We start from the raw sequence: 21,879 nt of genomic DNA on the forward strand, positions 1-21,879 counted from the left end.
TATACAAAAATATTTCTTCTATTCGCTTATCCTCTATTTCTATTAGGGGTGGGCGTTCGGGTAATTCAGAATAGATATAAAAATTCCGGTTTGGATTTTCAGTTTTCGGATTAAAGAAATGACAATCCAAATAAGCTGGGATTGGATCATATTTTCTTAAGTTCGGTTTCGAATTAATCAGTTTGGATATTTTCGATTTTTAGTTATGAGCATATATGTTGAGATGTTTCTTGTTCTTACAAAATGAAAATCAAAATGAAGTATTCATGTTAAATTGCCTAAAAAGTTTCTCATTCTCACCACAATCATCCAAATAAAGTATTCAAGTAAATGAAATTATCATCAAGGAAATGCAACATACACTAATAAGGCCGATAAGAATTAGCATTAGTAAAATCACGTCAAAATATAAAGTATTATGGCAGTAACTTAGTAATTAGTATTAATTAGTTATATGAGATAATGGGTATGGTATTGGACATATTACTATTTGCACATGGATAATGGACTAAATATAAAATATAAAATATAAAAAAATTGGATTTTCGTATATCCAAAAATCTGAAGTACCAAATCCAACATCTAATTCAAAATTCAAAAAATTTAAAAATTAAATCTGAAATCCAAGCCGTAAACCAAAAATCTAAAAAAATTAGATTTCTGTTTAAATTTCGGGGTTGCCCAAACTATGTCCATTCCTAATTTTCAAGGCTCCCATCAAACCATGATGATTAATTCAAGTGTTATTTAAACTTCAATTTTTAGATAAAGCGTTAGTATAACAGAGGCGTACATTAAAATATTTGTAAGCGGTGTCGATATTAAGGAATAGCGACAAAGATGATTTAGAACGACGGTAGCAAGTTAACATGTCTAAAATTTACAAATCTCAAAAGTAGAGTAACCTTTTTAAAATTATAATTTCAAATTACGTCATGTATGCTTAAATAACTTCCTTTATGCAGTCAAATATTTTTTTATCATTTACAGGCCATGGAAGTGGTCAGGTTTAATTGACTTTTCTTGAAGACGAGATTGAGGGCTCAACTCTCTATAGACTCTACTTTGTGTAAGATCAGTTAGTTAGAAAGCAAGTTATGGTTGTGGGACCTACCTAATATTAAGACGTTATAATCTATGTAGGTGGTTAGGTGGTTAGAATAGTTAGTCCTCAATAGAGTAGCTTGTATAAATACTATATACTTGTACATATTCTAATACAGTGGAATGAAGAAGATATCATTCATTCTCTCAGAAATTCTCTCTCTAAGCTCACATCACCTTCTTCCTTAATTCACTCATAGAACCAAAGCTTCCATCCATGGAAGTTATCATGGTATTAGAGCCTACAACACGAGTCGCCTGTCACTGACAACTTCAATTCCTCTCCATAATCACCTCAGTTCTCTCAATTTTGGAGTGAAACTGTCATCGGGTGATTTGAATCGTAGTTAGATTTTGTAATTTGTATAAATTGTTCGGCTTTGTGTGAACTCATCTACATCATTCATGGTGATTAGTGATGAAACCAGTACTACACCGGTCGGACCTACTGACGGAACCTCTGATAATGCAGTTACTCGTAACCACAGCAATGGCTTCCCCACAGATGATCACAACCTTTGTACCTGCAGCCAATAGATACTCCAGGTAGCTCTCTAATTTCATTTCAACCAACATGATCTGAAAACTATGCAATTTGGAGTAGATCTATGAGGATTGGATTGCTAGGTAAAAGCAAACTAGGTTTTGTCGATGGTCGATTCTCTAAGTCTAGGTTTGAGCCAGAATTACATGATCAATGGGAGAAAGTGAATGTTATAGTCCTATCCTGGATCATGAATGTAGTTAGACCAGGGGTTCTGAGTAGTGTAGTGTATGCTTCAAATGCACACAAATTTTGGGAGAATCTGAGAGAAAGGTTTGACAAAGTAAAAGGTGCTAGAGTGCAATACTTGCACAAGGAAATTCACTCTCTCACTCAGGGATCAATGACTATGACAGACTATTTCTCTAAACTTAGGGATCTTTGGGATAAGTTTGATGCTATAATGCCTTGTCCTAGTTGTCCTTGTCCTGAATCAATACGGTATCTTGAGCACTTTGAGTACCAAAGGCCGATGCAGTTCCTAACTGTTTTAAATGAATCTTATAGCCAAGCTAGGAGTCAGATCACAATGATGTATCTCACTCCTTCTTTGAACAAAGCATACTCAATTATAATAGACCAGGAGAGCCAAAAGAACCTTGTTAATTTCAAATAAGTGTCTCAAATTACAGAATCAATTGAGAGCACAACTTTGTTCAGCAACAAAAGAGGATATCATGCTGGTAACAATTTCAAGCATGTGCCCAGAAAATGTACTCTGGTCTGTGAATACTGTCACCTCAAAGGTCACACTAAAGAAAATTGCTACAAGTTGGTAGGCTATCCACCAGACTTCAAGTCCAAGAGAAGAGGAGGCAGTACTGGCAATACTACCTCTTATACAAATCAGATCAACTCTAACTCCTATGTAAATAAGGCTAGTTGGATGACACCTCATACAGGAGAGGCTGCATATGGAGCTAATAATGCTGGAATGCAATGACAATAACAACAACCTGCAGTTAGAAGAGGCTTTACCTCAATGATAATGCCAACTTCTCCACAAGCCCCTACTGCATTCCTTACCTTAGAGTAGTATCAGCAGATACTTCAGCTACTCAATAAGGGACCAGATGAAGGATCCTTAACCAAGACAGTTGCTGCAGGTATAGAAATAGACCTAATGTCAATCTACAATGATAGGGAGTAGATTGTGGACACAGGTGCGTCTAATGATATGGCATCTAGCTTACAGATGTTAAAAGCATATAGGCTAATGCCACAATCAGACAGGAGAAAAGTTCACTTACCTACAGAAAATGTAGTTTCAGTCACACACACACAGGACTGGCCTCTGTGTTTAAGAACCAGGACATATCTAATGTGTTATATATACCTGAGTTTAAGTTCAATCTTCTCTCAGCGTCCAAACTCACTAAAGAACTAAAATGCTTGGTAATGTTCTTTCCTGACTTTTGCATCTTCCAAGACCTCTTCAGTGAATAAGTGAATGGGATTGGTAAGGAGAAATATGGTCTCTATGTGTTATAGGAGAGGCAGGAGAAGGGAGCAAGTCAATGTTCAAGTCAACAAGTAACTACTAGTACTAGTACAAGTTATTTGAATAAGACTAGTCATGCTCATATGTCTGTTGTATCTGATTCTAGTAGCCTATGGCAAAAGAGACTAGGTCATGCACCACTAGAAATAATAAGGAAACATGAAGCACTTAATCATCTAAAGGTTGATGCACATCAATATTGTATTGTTTTTCCATTGGCAAAACGAACAAAGTTACCCTTTCAGCTAAGCTCTACTGTATCTAAATATGCTTTTGATTTGCTTCATTGTGATATCTGGGGCCCCTACCGAGTTCCCAACTATGATGTCAAGAGGTATTTTATCACTGTTATAGATGATTATACCAAGCTTACCTGGATATTTCCGATCCAGTCCAAGTCTGACACTATAGTAGTTTATTTACCAAAGTGAAGAACATATTTTCTACTTCTATTAAAACACTTAGAACATATAATGGCTGTGAGTTTTTTAGCACAGATTTCAAGGGAGTCCTCTCTACTCTTGGCATTGAACACCAAAGCACTTCTGTGTATACTTCACAGCAAAATAGAATAGTTAAAAGAAAATACATAACCATCCTTGAAATAACTAGAGGAATAAGGTTTCAGGAAGGCATCCCACTAAGGTTCTAGGGTGAGTGTGTTACCACTGCTGTTTATCTACTCAACAGGTTACCCTCCAGAGTAATTGTCTTCAAATCATCATTTGCAATTCTTTATTTGCATGCTCCTGCTCTCAGTCACCTGAAGGTCATAGGCTGTCTCTGCTATGCAGTTGTTCCAAAATATTCTAACAAATTTGCCTCAATGACCATTCCTGTAGTTCTCATAGGATATGCTATTTCACAGAAAGAGTATAAACTATATGATATATACAGTCTAAGACACTCTTTTTGAGCAGAAATGTGGTGTTCCAAGAGGCTATTTTTCCCTTCAGACAATTGAAATCTACAAGTAATCGTGTGTTCCCACTACTAGACCTGTTGTCACCAATAAAATCTAGTGATACTATGAATCAGCCAGCTGTTAACTCACCTGGTACCACTGATAGTATAACTCAGAGGGAGATCCACTCACCTTCTTCTCCTACTGCAGTTCATGAGGAGGCACTTTCTACTGAAGCCAATCCAATACTTCCTGATGCAGCTCATGATTCACCTGAATCACCCAATTCTGATGCAGCTCAAGAGCTCAGGAGATCTAGCAGACCAAGTAGACCTCCTGTGTTGTTGCCAGATTATGTCACTAAACCAGCAAGTCACACATGTCCATATCCTATTTCATCATATGTAACCTATTCCAATGTGACAACACCTTATCAGCATCTACTGGCACTTCACTTAGTTATAACTGAACCTAAGTCTTTCAAGGAGGCTGTCTCAAATCCCAATTGGGCGCAAGCCATGAAGCAGGAAGTAGCAGCTCTTGAAGATAACAACACCTAGACTATTGTAGACCTCCCCCCTAGCAAGTCACTTATTGGTTTAAAGTGGATCTTTAAAGTTAAGTGCATGCCTTCGGGTGAGGTTGAGAGACATAAGGACAGGTTGGGAGCCAAAGGGTACAGTCAGAAAGAAGGTCTTAATTACACTGAAACCTTCTCCCCGGTGTCAAAGATAGTCACTGTGAGGTCTATTATTGCCCTAGCTGCCTCTCAGAACTTGTAGATTTACCAAATAGATGTGCACAATGCATTCCTAAATGGTGATCTTCTTGAGAAGGTTTATATGCATATTCCTAAATGCTTTTGCAGACAGGGGGAGACTCAGAAGGTCTGCAAACTCCAAAAGTCCCTGTATGGCCTTAAACAGGCTCCAAGACAGTCGAGCATGAAGTTAACAGAGGCTCTAATGAAGATGGGATTCCAGAAGAGTCACTTTGACTATTCTCTCTTCACCAGAAAAGCAGGGTATTACATACTTGTAATCCTAGTCTATGTAGATGATCTGATCATCACATGCACCAATCTTAGTCAACTAAACCAAACAAGAGATGACCTACAGACTAAGTTCAAAATGAAGGATCTTGTGGAGCTGAAGTTCTTTCTAGGCTTTGAATTTGCTAGGTTTAAAGAAGGGATTGTAATGAATCATATGAAGTATGTTATGGAGTTGATTTCTGAATCGAGCTTAAGTGGAGCAAGGCCTGCTGGCACTCCTCTTGAAATGAACCAAAAACTAACATCAGCAGACTACGACAGTTGGATGAAAACTAATGCAGCAGATGAGGTGCTGAAAGATCCTAGCAGCTATTAAAGATTGGTAGGGAGGTTATTGTACCTCACCATGACCAAACCTAATCTTAACGTTGCAGTGCAAGTTCTTAGCCACTTCATGTACTGTCCAAAGGTTGTGCCTGGATTGGGTCTTCTGATTCTTGCTAATAGCACAAACAAACTTAGAGCCTACTATGACTCATACTGGGGAGCTTACTTACAAACAAGAAGATCAGTCACTAGATATTTAGTAAAGTTTGGGAATGCATTAATATCATGGAAGTCCAAGAAATAAGAGATTGTTTCTAGGAGCTCAACAGAAGCAGAATTCAGAAGCATAGTTGAATGTGCTGCTGAAGTAACTTGGTTGATAGGACTCTTTGGAGAGCTTGGAGTGAAGATTGAACTACCTGTTGAGCTACTCTGTGATAGTAAGGCTGCAATTCATATTGCAGCCAACCCAATCTTTCACAAAAGAACCAAACTTATAGACATAGATTTTCATTTTGTGAGGGAAAGAATATTACAATGAGTAATGAAGACTGAACACATATCTACAAAAGAGAAGTTAGTTGATCTCCTAACTAAGAGCTTGGGCAAGCAACATGACTACTGGCTGAAAAGTTTAGGAGTTAAGAACCTGTTCAAGCCATCAACTTGAGGGGGAGCGTTGAAGATCAGTTAGCTAGAAAGCAATTTGTGGTTGTGGTATCTACCTAATATTAAGACGTTATAATCTATGTATGTGGTTAGGAGGTTAGAGTAGTTAGTCCTCAGTAGAATAGTTTGTATAAATACTTTATACTTGTACATATTCTAATACAATGGAATGAAGAAGATAACATTCATTCTCTCATAAATTCTCTATCTAAGCTCACAACACCTTTTTCCTTAATTCACTCATATAACCAAAACTTCCATCCATGGAAGTTATCATACTTTTTCAACAGGACCATGCTAAAAAAATTTAAAAACAAAAAATGTCTTTTGTTGAGGTCGATCCTCCGACATCAGGTAGCAAAACTGCAACGCTTGAACACTACACTAAAGGATGGTATATTCCATTAAGGTCATTTATATTTTCTATTTGAGGTTTTGGCATAGAATTTCCCTGACACCACTTGGTAAATGTATATCCGCCCTTGCAGTAGAGAATGACTTATACTATACAATATTTATATTTGACGAGAATAGTTTTCTTTATATTGAATTAAGTTTAACTTTTTAATATACATAAAATTTATTTAAAAACTTTGTTACCAGTCATTAAAAAGCTTTGAAACTTGAAATTGAAATTGAAATTAAAGTTATTATTTATTTTGATTGAGTATTATTACAAACGATTAAGAACATCCTTTGGAAGTTTGTATCTCAATTTTGAGGGAGTTTGGTGAAGTTTCGAGTGATTTTGATTAAAATTTTAGATTTCAACTTGAATAAAAAGATATAAATAAATTGTATGTATTTTTTTATGTTGGGTATACAAACGATATATAAAATATATACAGCTAATATAAATGTATGCAAATTGTATGTGTTTAATCATATTTTGTACAATCAATGTTATATATACAAGTTATATGTAGGTTGTATATTTTAATCGGGTTTTGTACAATAAAAGTTATATACAAGCTGAATGTAAGTGGTATGTCCTGGCCGAATTTGTATATATTTTGTAAACAAACTCTAGCTACTTTTTGAAAACCCAAAAATCTAGCTAAAGCGGGTAAATATTGTCCTAGTTTTGTATCTATAGGAAAAAATCCCAATAAAGAATTTAATATCCATAAACTGATAATATAAAAAATATTTATACAATTATATCACTTATATAATAATTATTGATATATTTTTCTTATAATCATTCATTAATAACATAATAAAATAATACTTAATAAACCTCTATAAAATGCTAAACTACAAGGATCATATAAATTTACACTACAATTAACATTATTGTTTTTACATTACATTAATTCATTCCTTAATTAAATAGGGGTGAATTCAAATATTTTAAGTCAAGACCAAATGCTGCTTTACGCCTTTACCCACTATGAAAATTTCATTTTCAAACCGCTTGAAACATATGCAGCTTCCACTTGTCTTCACAAAAGTAAATCTCACTCAGTGTAAAACGAACCTCAATTAAATATATCAACAAGGATTTTCTTTAAAGTTGTCAAATTCATATCCTGCTGGTGTTAGTTAAAAGTATATATAAAAGTAATTTATTCCTCAAGATTAAGGCAGAATAATTAAATTATTCTTTGGTTGACTACTAGTTGTATTTTTTGAAATTGTGCCCACCATATGATTACCTTGTATTATCCCTTTCCTTTTTTCCCTCTTTACTTTATTCTTCTTTTATCTAACGGCCGAGTCAAAAAAAACAAAAGTATAAAGAATGTTAGTAGGTAAGTGCACCTAATTTATCATAGCTTATACAAGAATAATTGCCATAAAAGGGCTGTTTCCAAGAAAAATAGTCCAGTTGGTCAAATGATTACAATTCGAACTATAACAATCTAGATATCTAGTTGTGGCTTTCCCGTTCTTTATAAATTAATTTAATGGTATTTGGTATCGAGATAATGTGTATTTAATATTGTTTCCCATTTTTCCTTTTACAACAATGTTCCACTTGAAAAACGAAAATAGAAAAAGAGAATGGAAAAGTGGGAAACAGATTAATTTTGGTCTAAGCAGTACGTAAGAGAATTCAAGGAAAACTAAATTGGAATACATGTTGGGATATATACTATTAACCATGGATTTGATTTGGATATACTAGTATTTATTATGAAATAATTATTTATTCAATTTTAATAAAATTTTAAATAGATCATATATTAGTCTGTATCCTTTGCTCATATAGTAGATGATTTAGTGTATAGAGTTTAGCTTATACACGGAAGATTAAATCATAGGTTCGTATAAGTATAAAGTTTGAGTTCACGATCTAATGAAGTGGACAAACCATCAGGAATGATTATAGCACAAAATTAAATATAATTATCTTGATTATGAGAATGGTTTATGTCACGACCCAAAATTCAATTAGTCGTAATGACACCTAACTCAACTCGCCAGGTAAGCCAATAACCAATTATCCAATTTAATAAGATTGATCAAGAGAAGAAAAGATAATATAACTCTTTTTACACAATAATTTTTTCATGGACAGGTAGTATAAATCATGAGCTTCTAAGATTTAGATTCTTACAAAACTGAATTGAGATAACTACAACATCTGTTTGAAGTGTAATAAACAGAATTCGAATCTAATGCTACCAAGGACAAGTGATAGCCATAACTGGAACGCAGGTACATCTTCAAATCCAGCTCCCACCGTACGCGGCAACATCAACATCCAATATCTGCACATAAGGTGCAAACGTGTAGTATGAGTACAACCGACCCCACGTACTCAATAAGTAACAAACCTAACCTTAGGTTGAAAGTAGTGATGAGTTGGAACAAAGATCGGAGTCCCACCAATAGCCAACAACAGTTCATAACAATAAAATGAAAGTGCTAAAAGAAATAACTCAGAGATATAGTGCTCAGCTCGTTCAAAATTTCGAAAAAATAGGCATGCCTTTCAAGTATAACAGTAAAACCCAAATCTTTTACCGAAAGCTCCAAAACATGAGTAAGTTTGTAAAACCGTGATTTTCTTTCCAAAACTTTTTCACAGGTAAATGTTTCACTATCAAATGGCATGAAGAAAGTACATTTCTATACCTACATGTCAATGTTTATGAGAAGTCATGAATGACGTGATACCGCACAGCAGGAGGAAAATGCATCTCTATACCTGTATGACAAGTGCGCATGTCGAATGCAATACAACATAGTGAACAACCATATGCATACTCTCAGAGTATCAGTCCACTCAGTCCTCCCAATCACTCAATCTTCACAGTCACCCAATCCTCACAATTACTCAGTCCTCACAGTCACTCAATCCTCCTAATCGCTCGGCACTTGCGCTCACACTCAATAGGTACATGCGCCCACTGTGGATGTGTAGACTCCGGAGGGAAAATTCCATCCCAAGCGCTATAATAAGTCAATCATAGCATGAATCAAATAAACATGTTGCGGCGTGCAGTCCGATCCCATAAATATCCTCACAATCAGTCCCTCAGCCTCACTCAGTCATCAACATCTCTAGTCTCTCGGGCTCACAAGACACATGATCATCAGCCCAAACAATGATGATACAATGTATAAATAAATGACAACGGAGATAGAGATATGATATGAAGTTAATAGCTTTGACTGAGTGCGTGATTTCAAATTAAGCAAATAATTCAACATGTAATGTGACCTCTGTGGGTCCCAACGATACCAACATATAACATAAGCATGATTTCTAATATGACTTGCAGCTCAATATCTCTAACACATAGGGAATATATGGATAACAACAAGATTATTCAACTATACAGTTTCATGGAATTGACTAAATCACAATTCACACGATGCCCGCCCACATGCCCGTCACCTCAACATCAATCACATAGCACGTAATTCGGGGTTTGATACCCTCAGCACCAAGTTTAGAAGTGTTACTTATCTCGAACAAGCCAAATCCGATACCGAGCAAGCCAAATGATGCTCCAAAAATGTCATCTCGCGCGTACCGACCTCTGAACGGCTCGAAAATAGCCAAAAGCAACTTAAATACATCAAATAATGCCTAAGGAAACAATTCCAAATGATAAAGGTTGAATCCTTAATTTAAAAGCCCAAAATTGACCAAAATGTCAAACCCAGGCCACGCCTCGGAACTCGACGAAACGTATAAAATCCGATAACCCATTCAATTAAGAGTCCAACCATACTAGTTTCACACAAATCCGACTCTGAATCAATGTTCACAACTCAAAAACTCACTCTATGAAACTTTAGGCTAAAACCCTCAATTTCTCTTTAAAATTCATAATCTAAATGCCAAAATCGAAGATGGATTCATGAAATATGATCAAAAGAGAATAGAGAACACATACCCCAATCCACGTGGTGAAAATCACTTCAAAAATCACCTCAATCCGAGCCCCAAATCTCAAAATATGATAAACGAACCAAAACCTCGATTTATAGGTTCTGCCCAGCGGTTTTCGCATTTACGAACCAAATTTCACATGCGGCCCAATCTTCGCTTCAGCAAACAAACCAAACTCAGCAGCCATCTCTTCTGTGGAACATCACTTCGCACTTGCACGCCTGCAGGTGCGGCTCTGCCATCGCACATGCGTCATACCTCACCCCTGCGACCCAAGGCACTGCTTTTGCGCTTCCGCAGGTGCGGCCTATTTCTCGCATCTGCGGCACCCTGCTCCCTGTTCCACTTCCGCTCCTGCGACTCATTTGCCGCTTTTTCCGCTCCGCACATGCGCCCATAACTCTGCAGGTGCGGTCACACCAGAACCGGCAGCCTCAACAATTAGCAACAGGCGACAAGATAACCTCGTTCGAAGCTCACCCGAGCCCTTCGGGACCCCGTCCAAATATACCAACAAGTCCCATGACATAACACGGACCTACCTGAGGTCTCAAATCACGCGTAACAATATCGAAACGACGAATCATACCTCAAATCAAACTTAATGAACTTTTGAACTTTCAAAACTCGCGCCGAAACATATCAAATCAATTTGGAATGAACTCAAATTTTGTACACAAGTCCCAAATGACATATCGAAGCTATTCCAAATTCCCAGAACCACAATATGAATCTGATATCCTCAAAGTCAACTTCCAGTCAAACTTATGAACTTTCCAAACCTTCAAATTTCCAACTTTCGCCAATTAGTACCGAATCTTTCTAGAAATATCCAATTGTAAATCTGGGCATATGCTCGAGTCCAAAATCACCATCCGGACCTAACAGAACCATCAAAACTCCGTTTCAAGGTCAAATTTACAAAAGTCAAACTTGGTCAACTCTTCCAACTTAAAGCTTCAATCATTAAATTCACTTCCAAATCGATTCCGAATAACCTGAAAATCAAAACCGACGATTTATACAAGTCATAATACATCATATGGAGCTACTCGGGCCCCCAAACTATCGAGCAAAGTGCAAATGCTCATAAGAACTGGTCGGGTCATTACATCCTCCCTCACTTAAATATATGTTCGTCCTCAAACGTGCCAAGAGTCGTTCCAAAACCATCAAACCGTCGTGTAACCTTACCATGCACATACCCGGAGGTGATCCCGCGTCACCCTAATTTATATAAGCCTGGCGGCACAACCAAACTGAAGATCCTTAATCTAACCTTAGCCCATAAACCTTGGTACTCAATTTCCAACATCTTGAATTCCCTACATGATCTGAATCTCATATCCACACACTGTATAAGTCTGAACAAGCTGTATCAAGCCATAACCATAGCCCAAGATGCAATCACATGATATACCACATAATTCAAATACTCATAGCAATAATTTTCGACCACAATAACTGCTTGAAACAAACCCAATACTGATAATAAACCTCATATCAAACAAAACCTCGTTCTAAAACCTTCGTACACTACCAATGATGAAAGAAACACGCAGAAACTCATAACCACTTATCAGATCATCAAGTCATGGAGCTCTCTCTCCTTTGACAAGAACTATAGCCAATTTCTAAGACGATCAGCGACATTATCCTTCCAAATATACCGCAAACAAATCTAATAGCACCAATTCTAGGTCCAATGACCTTACTTTATCAAGCCCAACTATCCTATTGACATGCCACACCAATGCTACCTAGAATCACAACCTCTGCAATCCGTGCACTATTAAGCAACAACTCAAATGTACCCAAAATGGAAAATGACTCAAATGAGAGAACCATCTCGCAAACTCAACAAGTACCACCACAAATGCAATGACCAATAAATAACAATTCAAATGTACCCAAAATGGAAAATGACTCAAATGAGAGAACCACCCCGCAAACTCAACAAGTAGCACCACAAATGCAATGTTATGAACCCATCATACATGGTAGAACCAAAACCCACAGATCTAACATAAGGTATCATATTGATAGTAGGCTATAATCTCTTATTTCAGTCGCTTATTGCACTCTAATTTACTGTACGTTAGTTATGTTTGAGATTCAATTGATAGTGTTTTGCACTTATTATGTGTTTATGCCTTCAAGTACCTTGGTTCGGTTATCCGGGGGGAGGGGAGATCAACGAGGATATCACCCACCGTATTGGGGTAGGATGGATGAAGTGGAGGTTAGCATCTGGAGTCCTGTGTGACAAGAGAGTGCCACCGATACTCAAAGGTAAGTTCTATAAAGCGGTGGTTAGACCAACCATGATGTATGGGGCTGAGTGTTGGCCCGTTAAAAACTCATATATCCAGAAGATGAAAGTAGCAGAAATGAGGATGTTGCGGTGGATGTACGAGCACACTATAATAGATAAGATTAGGAATGATGATATTCGAGAAAAGGTGCACGTGGCTCCCATTGATGACAAGATGTAGGAAGCGAGGCTTAGATGGTTCGGACATGTTCAGAGGAGAAGCCCAGATGCTCTGGTACGGAGGTGTGAGCGGCTGGTTGTGGAGGGCACGAAAAGAGGTAGAGGGCGGCCTAAGAAGTATTGGGGAGAGGTGATCAAGGAGGATATAGCGAGGCTCCAAATTTTCGAGGATATGACACTTGATAGGAAGATATGGAGGCCGAGTATTAGGGCTATAGGTTATGAGATAGTTGAGTCATGCCTTACTTCGTACTATTGTGGGACTAGTCATATAGGGTTTTTGTCTAAGATAGCTAGTGGCAATATTGTGTCTTACTATTTCGCTTTTCAGTATAGGTCCTATTCACTAGCTATCGCTTTTGCTTTGCATCTTTCTTCTAGATTTCATGGTGTTCTTATTTTTCTTATGATTGTTGTGGTGATACTAATATTGTCTCCCTTTGCTTTGCATCTTTCTTCTGGATTTCATGGTGTTCCTATTTTTCCTATGATTGCTGTTGTGATACTAATATTGTCTCTTTTTGTCCTTTTGTCTTTTTGAGCCTAGGGTCTTTCGAAAACAGCCTCTCTACTCCTTTGGGGTAGGGGCAAGGTCTGCGTACACACTACCCTCCCCAGACCCCATTAATGGAATTTTACTGGATTGTTATTTTTGTTTTATTGTTGTGTGTTTATGCCTTGTAGGAGTGATTCCGAGCTATATAGATATTATGGAGCTAATTCGAGTGATTTGGAGATTTGAAATATGAGTAAAAGCCCAAGGGATTAAGCCGGGATCGTGTTTGGGAGACGAGGACCAAGTTTGGATGTCAAAACACACGAAAAAATCCGTACTCTGAGAAATCCCCACTGCCGCGGCGCGTGGGGCGGCACGTGGGGTGCCGCAGCTGCCCATTTTCCTACTGTCTGTCAGAAACAACTCTCTGAATTTCCCCACTAATTCCCTGCATAGCGCGTCACCCCATGCAGCGCGCCTGTGTAATTTTACAGGGTTATTTTCCTATTTCGGCTAGAAGAAAGTGATTTCATCTGAGCCCGACCCTACTTGATATAAATATATGGAAAAATATTATTTTTCTGCACTTTTGACATATTGGAGACCTAAGGAGGCTCAGGATGAGTTGGAGAAGCAAAAGCACAAGTAGTTCATCATTCAATCCTCACTCAAGACCCGAGTTTGGATCGTTTTATGTTTTTCCTTTACTTTAAACATATTTGTGATGAATTGCTCCATATCTATGGAGTAGTTCCCTTTAGGTTTTGATGGATTTGGTGTATTGATATTTGTTTGTGAATTATAACTCTAGTTTTATGTATTGAAGCATTTTTGGATGATTTAATTGTTGCATCTATATTCACTAGTTCATGTAATCGAGAGAGACATAGCTTGTGATATCTTTGATTATATTGTTAGTTGAGTTCATTAATTCTTCTTAGTAATCGAAAGAGGCTAGTTGAATCGTTGATTAAACCTAGTTAGGAGGATAATCGAGAGAGGTTCTCCTAAAGACCAATCCACTACGCATTCTTGCATATCTTCACGTGCTTAAATTGCTTCATCTTGTGAGGTTAAAACTTAATCGAGAGAAGAGTTATTGTTGAACGTTTGAACTAATAATTGAGTGAATTCGAGAGACTCACTTGAACATTATAATTTAATTATCTATAGTTTGATCCCAAATAATTATCTTGCACCTATCCTATCAAAACCCTATCTTCTCCCATTGATAACCTCTTGTGTTTATTTCTTGTTTCGATTGTCATTAGTCAATAGCTTTAGACTCTTAGTTAATTTTAGTTATTCATAATATAAATCTCGATTGTTGATTCTCCTAGATAACAATCAAGCTAGAAAGTACGAAAATACTATTTTAACTCCATTCCATGTGGATACGATATTATACTATATTATCTTTAACTAGCGAGCATAATTTAAGTGTGTGTTTTGTGCTCGTCAAATTTTGGCATCGTTGCCGGGGATTGGAAATCAATAGTGTTTGAAATAGTTTGTAGTGCTAATTCAGGAATTTTTATTTTTATTTTATTTTATTTTTCCCTTTTTACATTTGGTGTTCTTTGACTGTGCGCAGATTACAGGTTCAGAGTGGTGCATGACTAGAACTTCTGCGAAGGAAGTGCTACCATATGAACTAGAACTTCTGTGAAGGAAGTGCTACCATACGAATCCAAAATAGAAAAACAACTGCGACAATTGAGGAAGGAAAGAAGTCTCACTGAGACATTAGATAAGGTTGGGCAATCCTCAACTAAAGATATGGCTGGAATCAGTGATGATAATGTAGATTTGGCTGCGAGAGAGGCAGCCCAATGAAGAGAACAGGCTACATGGGATGCTGAAGAAGCAGCTATTAGAGATGCACAGATTATCTATGAAGAAGAGAGGGGTCGTAGAATTGCTCAAAATCAACCCTTGGGTGCAGACCAGTTCGGAAATATAGCTCACATGCCTGGGAGACCACTTGGCGATTATGCTAGACCGATTTACAATCAAGGTTTATCAAGTGTTAGACCATCTCCAATTGAAGCACACTCAAAGATGATGTTAAGCAGTGGCTTCGAAGCTTACCCACGGGATCAATTAGAGCATGGGAGGAGATGACAAGAAAATTCCTTGATAAATATTTCTCCTCAGCTAAGAAGGGCAAGTTTAGAAGTGAAATCCATAACTTCTTCCAGTAAGATACTGAGACTGTGTTTGAAGCTCGGGAGAGGTTTAAGGAAATAGTCAGTAAGTGTCAACATAGCAGAATTGAACTCTGGATGAAACTTCAGGACTTTTGGGATGGATTGACACCGGTTTCAGGTAGAACATTGAGCAATGCAGTTGGAAACCCTTTGATGAAGAAGACTCCAGAGGAGATAGTCACAATTCTTGATGAGTTGTCTGAAGATTCAAATCAATGGCCCTATGAGAGTGCGGAAAGAAGAAGATCAACTGGTGTTCACCAGGTTGATGCTAACATATCTGTGAAGGTACAACTTTATGCTATGTCCAAAGAGATAAATAAGCTGACCTTAGCGTCGATACAAAGTGAGCCTCATACAGCTTGTGATATATGTGGAAGAGGACACCCTACTCATGAGTGTCAAGCCTCAACTGAGGAAATAAATGTTGTGGGAAACTATAATTTTAATGCAATGGGTCAGAGGCACCCCGGTGTTTCATGGAGTTCACCTGGGGGTACCGCGAATGCATGGCAACAAAATAACTCTAAACCCCAGGGACAAGGAGCTCCAGCATTCCAAAATCAGCAGAGGAAGCAATTTCAGCCTCAACAGCCCATTCAGTCTGGCATAGAAGATCTCATGAAGGCCTTCATTCTAAAAATTGATGAGAGGCTTGAAACTTCTAGCACAACTATCCGGGAACATGGAGCATCTATCAAAGAAATAGGTATTAGTTTTTGAAACATGGAAAGACAGGTTGGGTAGCTAGCCACTCTATTGTCTGAGAGGATTCCAGAAACGCACCCCGTTGATACTGAGAGAAATCTCAAAGAAACAGTGAATGCTGTGACTTTGAGAAGTGGGCAAGTGTTGAAGGATCCCACCCCAATCCAAAAAGATGTGATAATTGCAAAAGAAAGTGGGGAGTAGCTGAAAAGTGATGATAACAAGAAGAAGAAGGGCCAGATGAAAACTAAGTAGTAGAAGAAGAAGAAGGATGAAAACTCAATAAGGGAGAAACCCGAGGAAACCAAGTATATTCCTATTCTACCTTTTCCTCAAAAGCAAAGTAGAGAAAATCTAGACAAGCAGTTTGCGAGATTTCTGGATGTGCTGAAACAGGTTCATGTAAATTTACCATTCACAGAAATGCTCTCACAAATACCTGCTTATGCCATATTTATGAAAGAGATCCTGACAAAGAAGAGGAAACTAGAGGAGACCTCGGTGGTCAAGCTCATAGAGCATTGCAGTTCGATATTACAAAATAAAATCCCACAAAAGTGTAAAGATCCAGGGAGTTTTACTATACAATGCTCTTTAGGCTCTATGGATAAATCTTTATGTGATTCCGGTGCCTCAATTAACTTAATGCCTCTATCTATTTACAGGAAAATGGAGAAGGAGATTGGATAGATAAGGTCAGTGCTAATATCTTTGCAGCTGGTAGACCAAACGACTCTGATACCCGAGGGGATAGTGGAAGATGTCTTAGTTCGGGTAGATGAGTTCGTATTTCATGTAGATTTTATAGTAGTGAATATGGAGGAGAACAAGGATGTCCCCCTCATCTTAGGAAGACTATTCTTAGCAACTAGTAGAGTAATATTAGATATACACGAGAGAAAGCTCATGCTTAGAGTAGGTGAGGAGACTGTAACTTTCGAGATGAATATAGAAACGGGGGTTAAAAAAGAGAAGCCAACTGCAAGTGTTGAGTGAAAAGTGAAGGGCTCAAAAACAAAGGCTGTGGCGAGTGAGAAAGATAGGTGTGGGGTGCACCCCAAGAAGGCGAAGAAGAAGCTATCGGCATGGATGTGGCCATTAGTCCAAAGGCGAGGAATGGATTCAGACCCCGATTAGATGTTCAAGGAAGTTTCGTTTACCTTATGCTTTTTAATTGTGTGTCATGGGGACATGCCACAACTTAAAGTGGGGTGGGGGATAATTGTATTTTGTATGTATATGTATTAGTTTAATTTTTGTTTTAGTAGTTAGAGATAGAAAAAATTGGAAAAAAAGCCATAAAATTGAAAACAAATCGATTTTTCCCAACGATGGATATCATTCGACGGGTTTCTTGAGGGATTAAAGTCGAAAGAAAAAGATAAAAAGATTTTCTTTTGTTAGGTAGTGTAATAATTACCCCTTGGTTTTTCTTTGTGCCGCGGTTCTTTTCCAAGGGTTTTGTTTGAACCGGGTGTAGTTAATTTTTATCTTTGTTAGGAGTAGGAAACCTTGTGCTATGAATTGAATTGAAAGCAATATATCTTAACTTTATTATGCCTTGAGAATAGTGAATGTTTTAGTTGTGACGCTTAGGCTCAGTTTTTGACTCTTATATAAGTACCTTAAATTATATGATCTTAACTTTACTTAACTGCTTTGACTAGAGTGTCTTGATAGTCCAATCTTGAGCAAGTTATGTGCCATGTGTGTGTGAGATTTTGTGTTATTCGGTGCATTGCATTTGATGTCTAGAACTTGCCCCGTGTGTTTACAAAGCGAAATAGCAGTTTTATTCAGTCTTGGAAGGGATATATGCATTTCTTTATTGAGCCAGTTATAAGCTTTTACCCACCTAATTGTTATGTATCTTAGTTAACCTTGTTGAGCCTGTAATCCTGTTCCTTTGGCAACCACATTACAAGCCTTACCCATTTGTTTGAATTGACCATCTATTTGAACCTTGTACCTCTTGTGAGCACTTAAAATTTGTTATGAACTTTGTAAAAGTTGAAGTGTGGGGTGGTTGGTTTGGCTTTTGAGTGAAACTATTGAAATAAGGTAGAAGGAGCATGATCGCGTCCAAATACATACCTCAAAAGAGGTATGAAACGGTCGTGTGCAATAATAGAAACCCAACTAAGAGTCGGGGTCAAATCCATAGGGAGCTAAGATGGGAGTTAGGGGTATATATTTCAATGTGAGTGATTAAATTATCTAGATTGCACTTCCATACAAAGATTTATTTTCTATTTCTAATTTTACTCTAAAGATTGCAAAATAAAGAAAGAAGATTAGGGATAATTATTTTTGATGTTTTTCCAAATTGATAAAAAGTATAGGGCTGTGACCATTACCTAGGTGTTTGCCTGATGGGATAAAGACTTTAATGCTCGTTTTATTGATTGGGGTGTATTATAGCTATCAACTCTTAATTGCCCAATCAATACCTCTCTGTCAGAGAGTGGTTTTGCCCAATTTGGCTTTCTCAAGACCATATAAGTATCACACAAAACAGTTAATAAAAACTCAAGTCGGGTTATTACTATCTCTAGGTTGAACCCTTTAATTGGGTTAATCCATCTCTTGATTGACCCAATTCCTTGTTAGCTAAGTTATCCTAGACTAGGTCACTCTTTCTCAAGTAGAGACTAAGTCAAATAGGCATGAATTAATGTTTGCAACCATTAATCCCATAATTAAAGCGTGAACTAAGATAAATAATAAACACTCAATTATAAACAAGCACTAAATTAGATACTTATAAGGTTTACTCACTAGGGTTGGGTCACAACCCTAGTAAACATCTAGCTAATCATACTTGGGTTTGAAGAAAATAGAGAAGAAAGACTAATTAAACTCATAATGAAAGCTTAAAATGATTAAATCTATTGTAAAATACACCAAAGCAAAGTAAACTTCCAAAAATGGCAAAGAAAAACGGCTACAGTAATTGCATAGGTTCAAACTTGGCCTAATTTTGTGAAACTCATCTATTTATACAAGACTAAAAATCTCGGACAAATATACCCCTCAGGAGGTTCTGCGGCCGCACAATTCCATGTGCGATCTGCAGATTTCTTCATCTGTCAGGAGTTGGAGTTCTGCGGCCGCACAATTCTGAACAGCGTCCGCGGAGCAACTTTTCTATTGTCCACAAATTTAGAACCGCGGCTGCAAGATAATCTTCTGCATTCCGCAATATTAAGATTGCGGACGCACGGCAATATTCTACGGCCGCACAAATCTTGTGCGGTCCGTAATTCACTGAGGCTCTGGACTTGGTCTTTATTGCCTTGTGGATATACTGCTCATTTTTAGTCGGATTTTATCTCGGGGGCCCAACTTCCAGCATTCCTACAATTTCCCATAATTTTATTAATTTCAGGAACACAATTCAATGCTTTTAGACTAAAACAAAAGTTAAAAGGCGCTAATAAGCAGTCAAAATCCCCACTTATCAACTCCCCCAAACTTAAGTCTTTGCTTGTCCTCAAACAAATAAATTAGCTCCCACCTCCAAAGTTAAGGATCATTTCAGTGAGTCGAAGGTGAGTCATCCACACATCAATTGGGACCAACAAGTATCCACACTACCTATGTATTATCAACAAGGCGACAAGTTAAACATTTATGCACATATAGTTCTAAAGTGACATTTGAGCATCAAACATTGACTTAACTCATCAAGGACTCTTTCTCTATCATGTATGTCATGGTGGACTCCAAACTCTTCCTCTTCTACTTTCCAGTTGCCTGGCTCACTTAAGAATTTTAGTACTCAATCCAAAAAATTATGAAAGGTTCACTCATCTCTCTCAAGAGAATGTCGCAAGTACAGCTTCAAGTACTATAGGCTTGCCCCTCATGTAGATCGCCACTAAAGTAAGCTCACTCGGCTCGAAATCAAATTGGACTTCTTTCGGGATGTAATGAAGGCTTTTGGATTAGGGGTGGATACAATATGGGTGAGTGGTTACACTTTTCCTTAAGCACTCCATTTTTCATTTCTCGGCTCACACTTTGCCAATTCTTTGAGGCACTTTCTTTTCCTTGGGAATCTAGAGAGACTTAACATCACTCTTTCTTGATCATTTCATTCATTTTCTCCCTCTTTGATTTTTTCATGTTTGGGATCATTACCTCTCTTTGAATCCCTTCAACTCTTCCACTTATTAACTATTTTGTATTTTTGCTTTTGTTTTTTTCTTTTCTTGCCTTTTCTTCTCATCACTTATTTTCTCTTTTTGTTCCTTGATACCTTTTTCAAGCTCTTCGTCTCTCCCCCAAACTTATGTTTTTAGCCAATTGTTTCACAAGAGTGTTAAGAAAAGCTCGGGTGCCAAGAGAGGGTCACGATCAAACCGGTAAAGGCTTGTAACATGGTTTGTCAAATGAGAAAGGCTCGAGGCTCAATGGGGTTGACTAGGGATCACAACATTGGTGGGCAATAGAAAACTCAAACGGGCCAAGGAAAGCCTACAATAACTTCTCAAGCCAAGCAAAACTTAGGATTTCGCCTTGAAACACATTCTGGGCAAGTTCTAGACCTTTCGTATGGGTACTTGGACTAGCAACAAAGCATCTCACCTCTCACGCAACTGGATTGTTAATGAGGACAGAGTCGAGGTCCTACAATGACCACATTCAAGTTTAAAGATCACTATGGTTTAATTAAACTACTTGATGATTGCCAAAGTCAACTCAAGAGTCACAAAGTCACTAACTAGAGATATTTCTTTCAGAAACCTTATTTTTAACCATAAGTACGTAGTTAAGTGTGTTGGTACCAATTGAAGCATGTTTAACTCTTCGAGCATGACTCAATTAGGTCTTTTTATTCATCACTACTACTATTATTACCTAAACACCAAAAACAGACTCATTCCCTTAAGAAGGTTGTCACACCATCTATCGTTGGGACGAGTCACCCGGTTCACACAACAACTACCTTTCGAAAGAACCGTGCCATTAAGAAAACCAAAGGCTTATTATCTACTAAAACATAAAAAGAAGCTACTAAAACAAACAAAGAAGCTGCTAATTCAAACTACGAACTAATAATGGAACAAAAATTAAGAAGCTAATTAAACAAAAACTACTGAATATACATACTGAGAGAAAAGAGAGAATATATATAGAATAAGAAAGAGAAAGAAAATAATATCAAGTTATTACCGGCCAATTGTCTCAGAATGTACCAAATATCATCAAAATAAACTCCACCCCCCGAATAAAAATAAGCATTGTCCCCAATGCTTAACAAAATAAGAGTAAAAGAGGGGAAAAAGTGAACAAAACTCCCTATGTCTCCTTGGACATCTCTGTGTCCCCAGCAATGTCACCACCCTCAGTCTCATCCAACTGGATCTCATCAGCCTCAACTCTGGGAGTGACTGGGTTGGTGAACATCTGACGCACTGCCTCGGCAATGTCAGCAACAGAGTGTGGATCTTCATAATGGCCAGCTGGTGCCACTGGTGCTGATGGTGCTGCAGGATCTGGGCCTGAAGGGTGTGGGTCAATCAACATGTCAAACGGTATATCTCTTGCTGCAACAAGCTTTGTAACATGTCT

General features: G+C 37.7%; 1 protein-coding gene and 1 non-coding gene across 2 annotated transcripts; one reads left to right on the forward strand and one right to left on the reverse strand.

Moving 5' to 3' along the window:
- The first annotated feature begins 1,712 nt into the window (after window positions 1-1,712).
- LOC138892161 (uncharacterized) lies at window positions 1,713-2,591 on the forward strand. Its single transcript, XM_070175865.1, has 2 exons — window positions 1,713-2,166; window positions 2,281-2,591. The coding sequence occupies exons 1-2, from the start codon at window positions 1,713-1,715 to the stop codon at window positions 2,589-2,591; spliced, it is 765 nt and encodes a 254-aa protein (XP_070031966.1).
- Window positions 2,592-15,552: 12,961 nt separating this feature from the next.
- Window positions 15,553-15,659, reverse strand: LOC117274988 (small nucleolar RNA R71). Its single transcript, XR_004505148.1, has one exon. It is a non-coding gene; the product is annotated as a small nucleolar RNA R71 (small nucleolar RNA).
- Between the last annotated feature and the right edge of the window lie 6,220 nt (window positions 15,660-21,879).

Source organism: Nicotiana tomentosiformis, chromosome 5 (assembly GCF_000390325.3).
Source record: "Nicotiana tomentosiformis chromosome 5, ASM39032v3, whole genome shotgun sequence".
Classification (NCBI taxonomy): domain Eukaryota; kingdom Viridiplantae; phylum Streptophyta; class Magnoliopsida; order Solanales; family Solanaceae; genus Nicotiana; species Nicotiana tomentosiformis.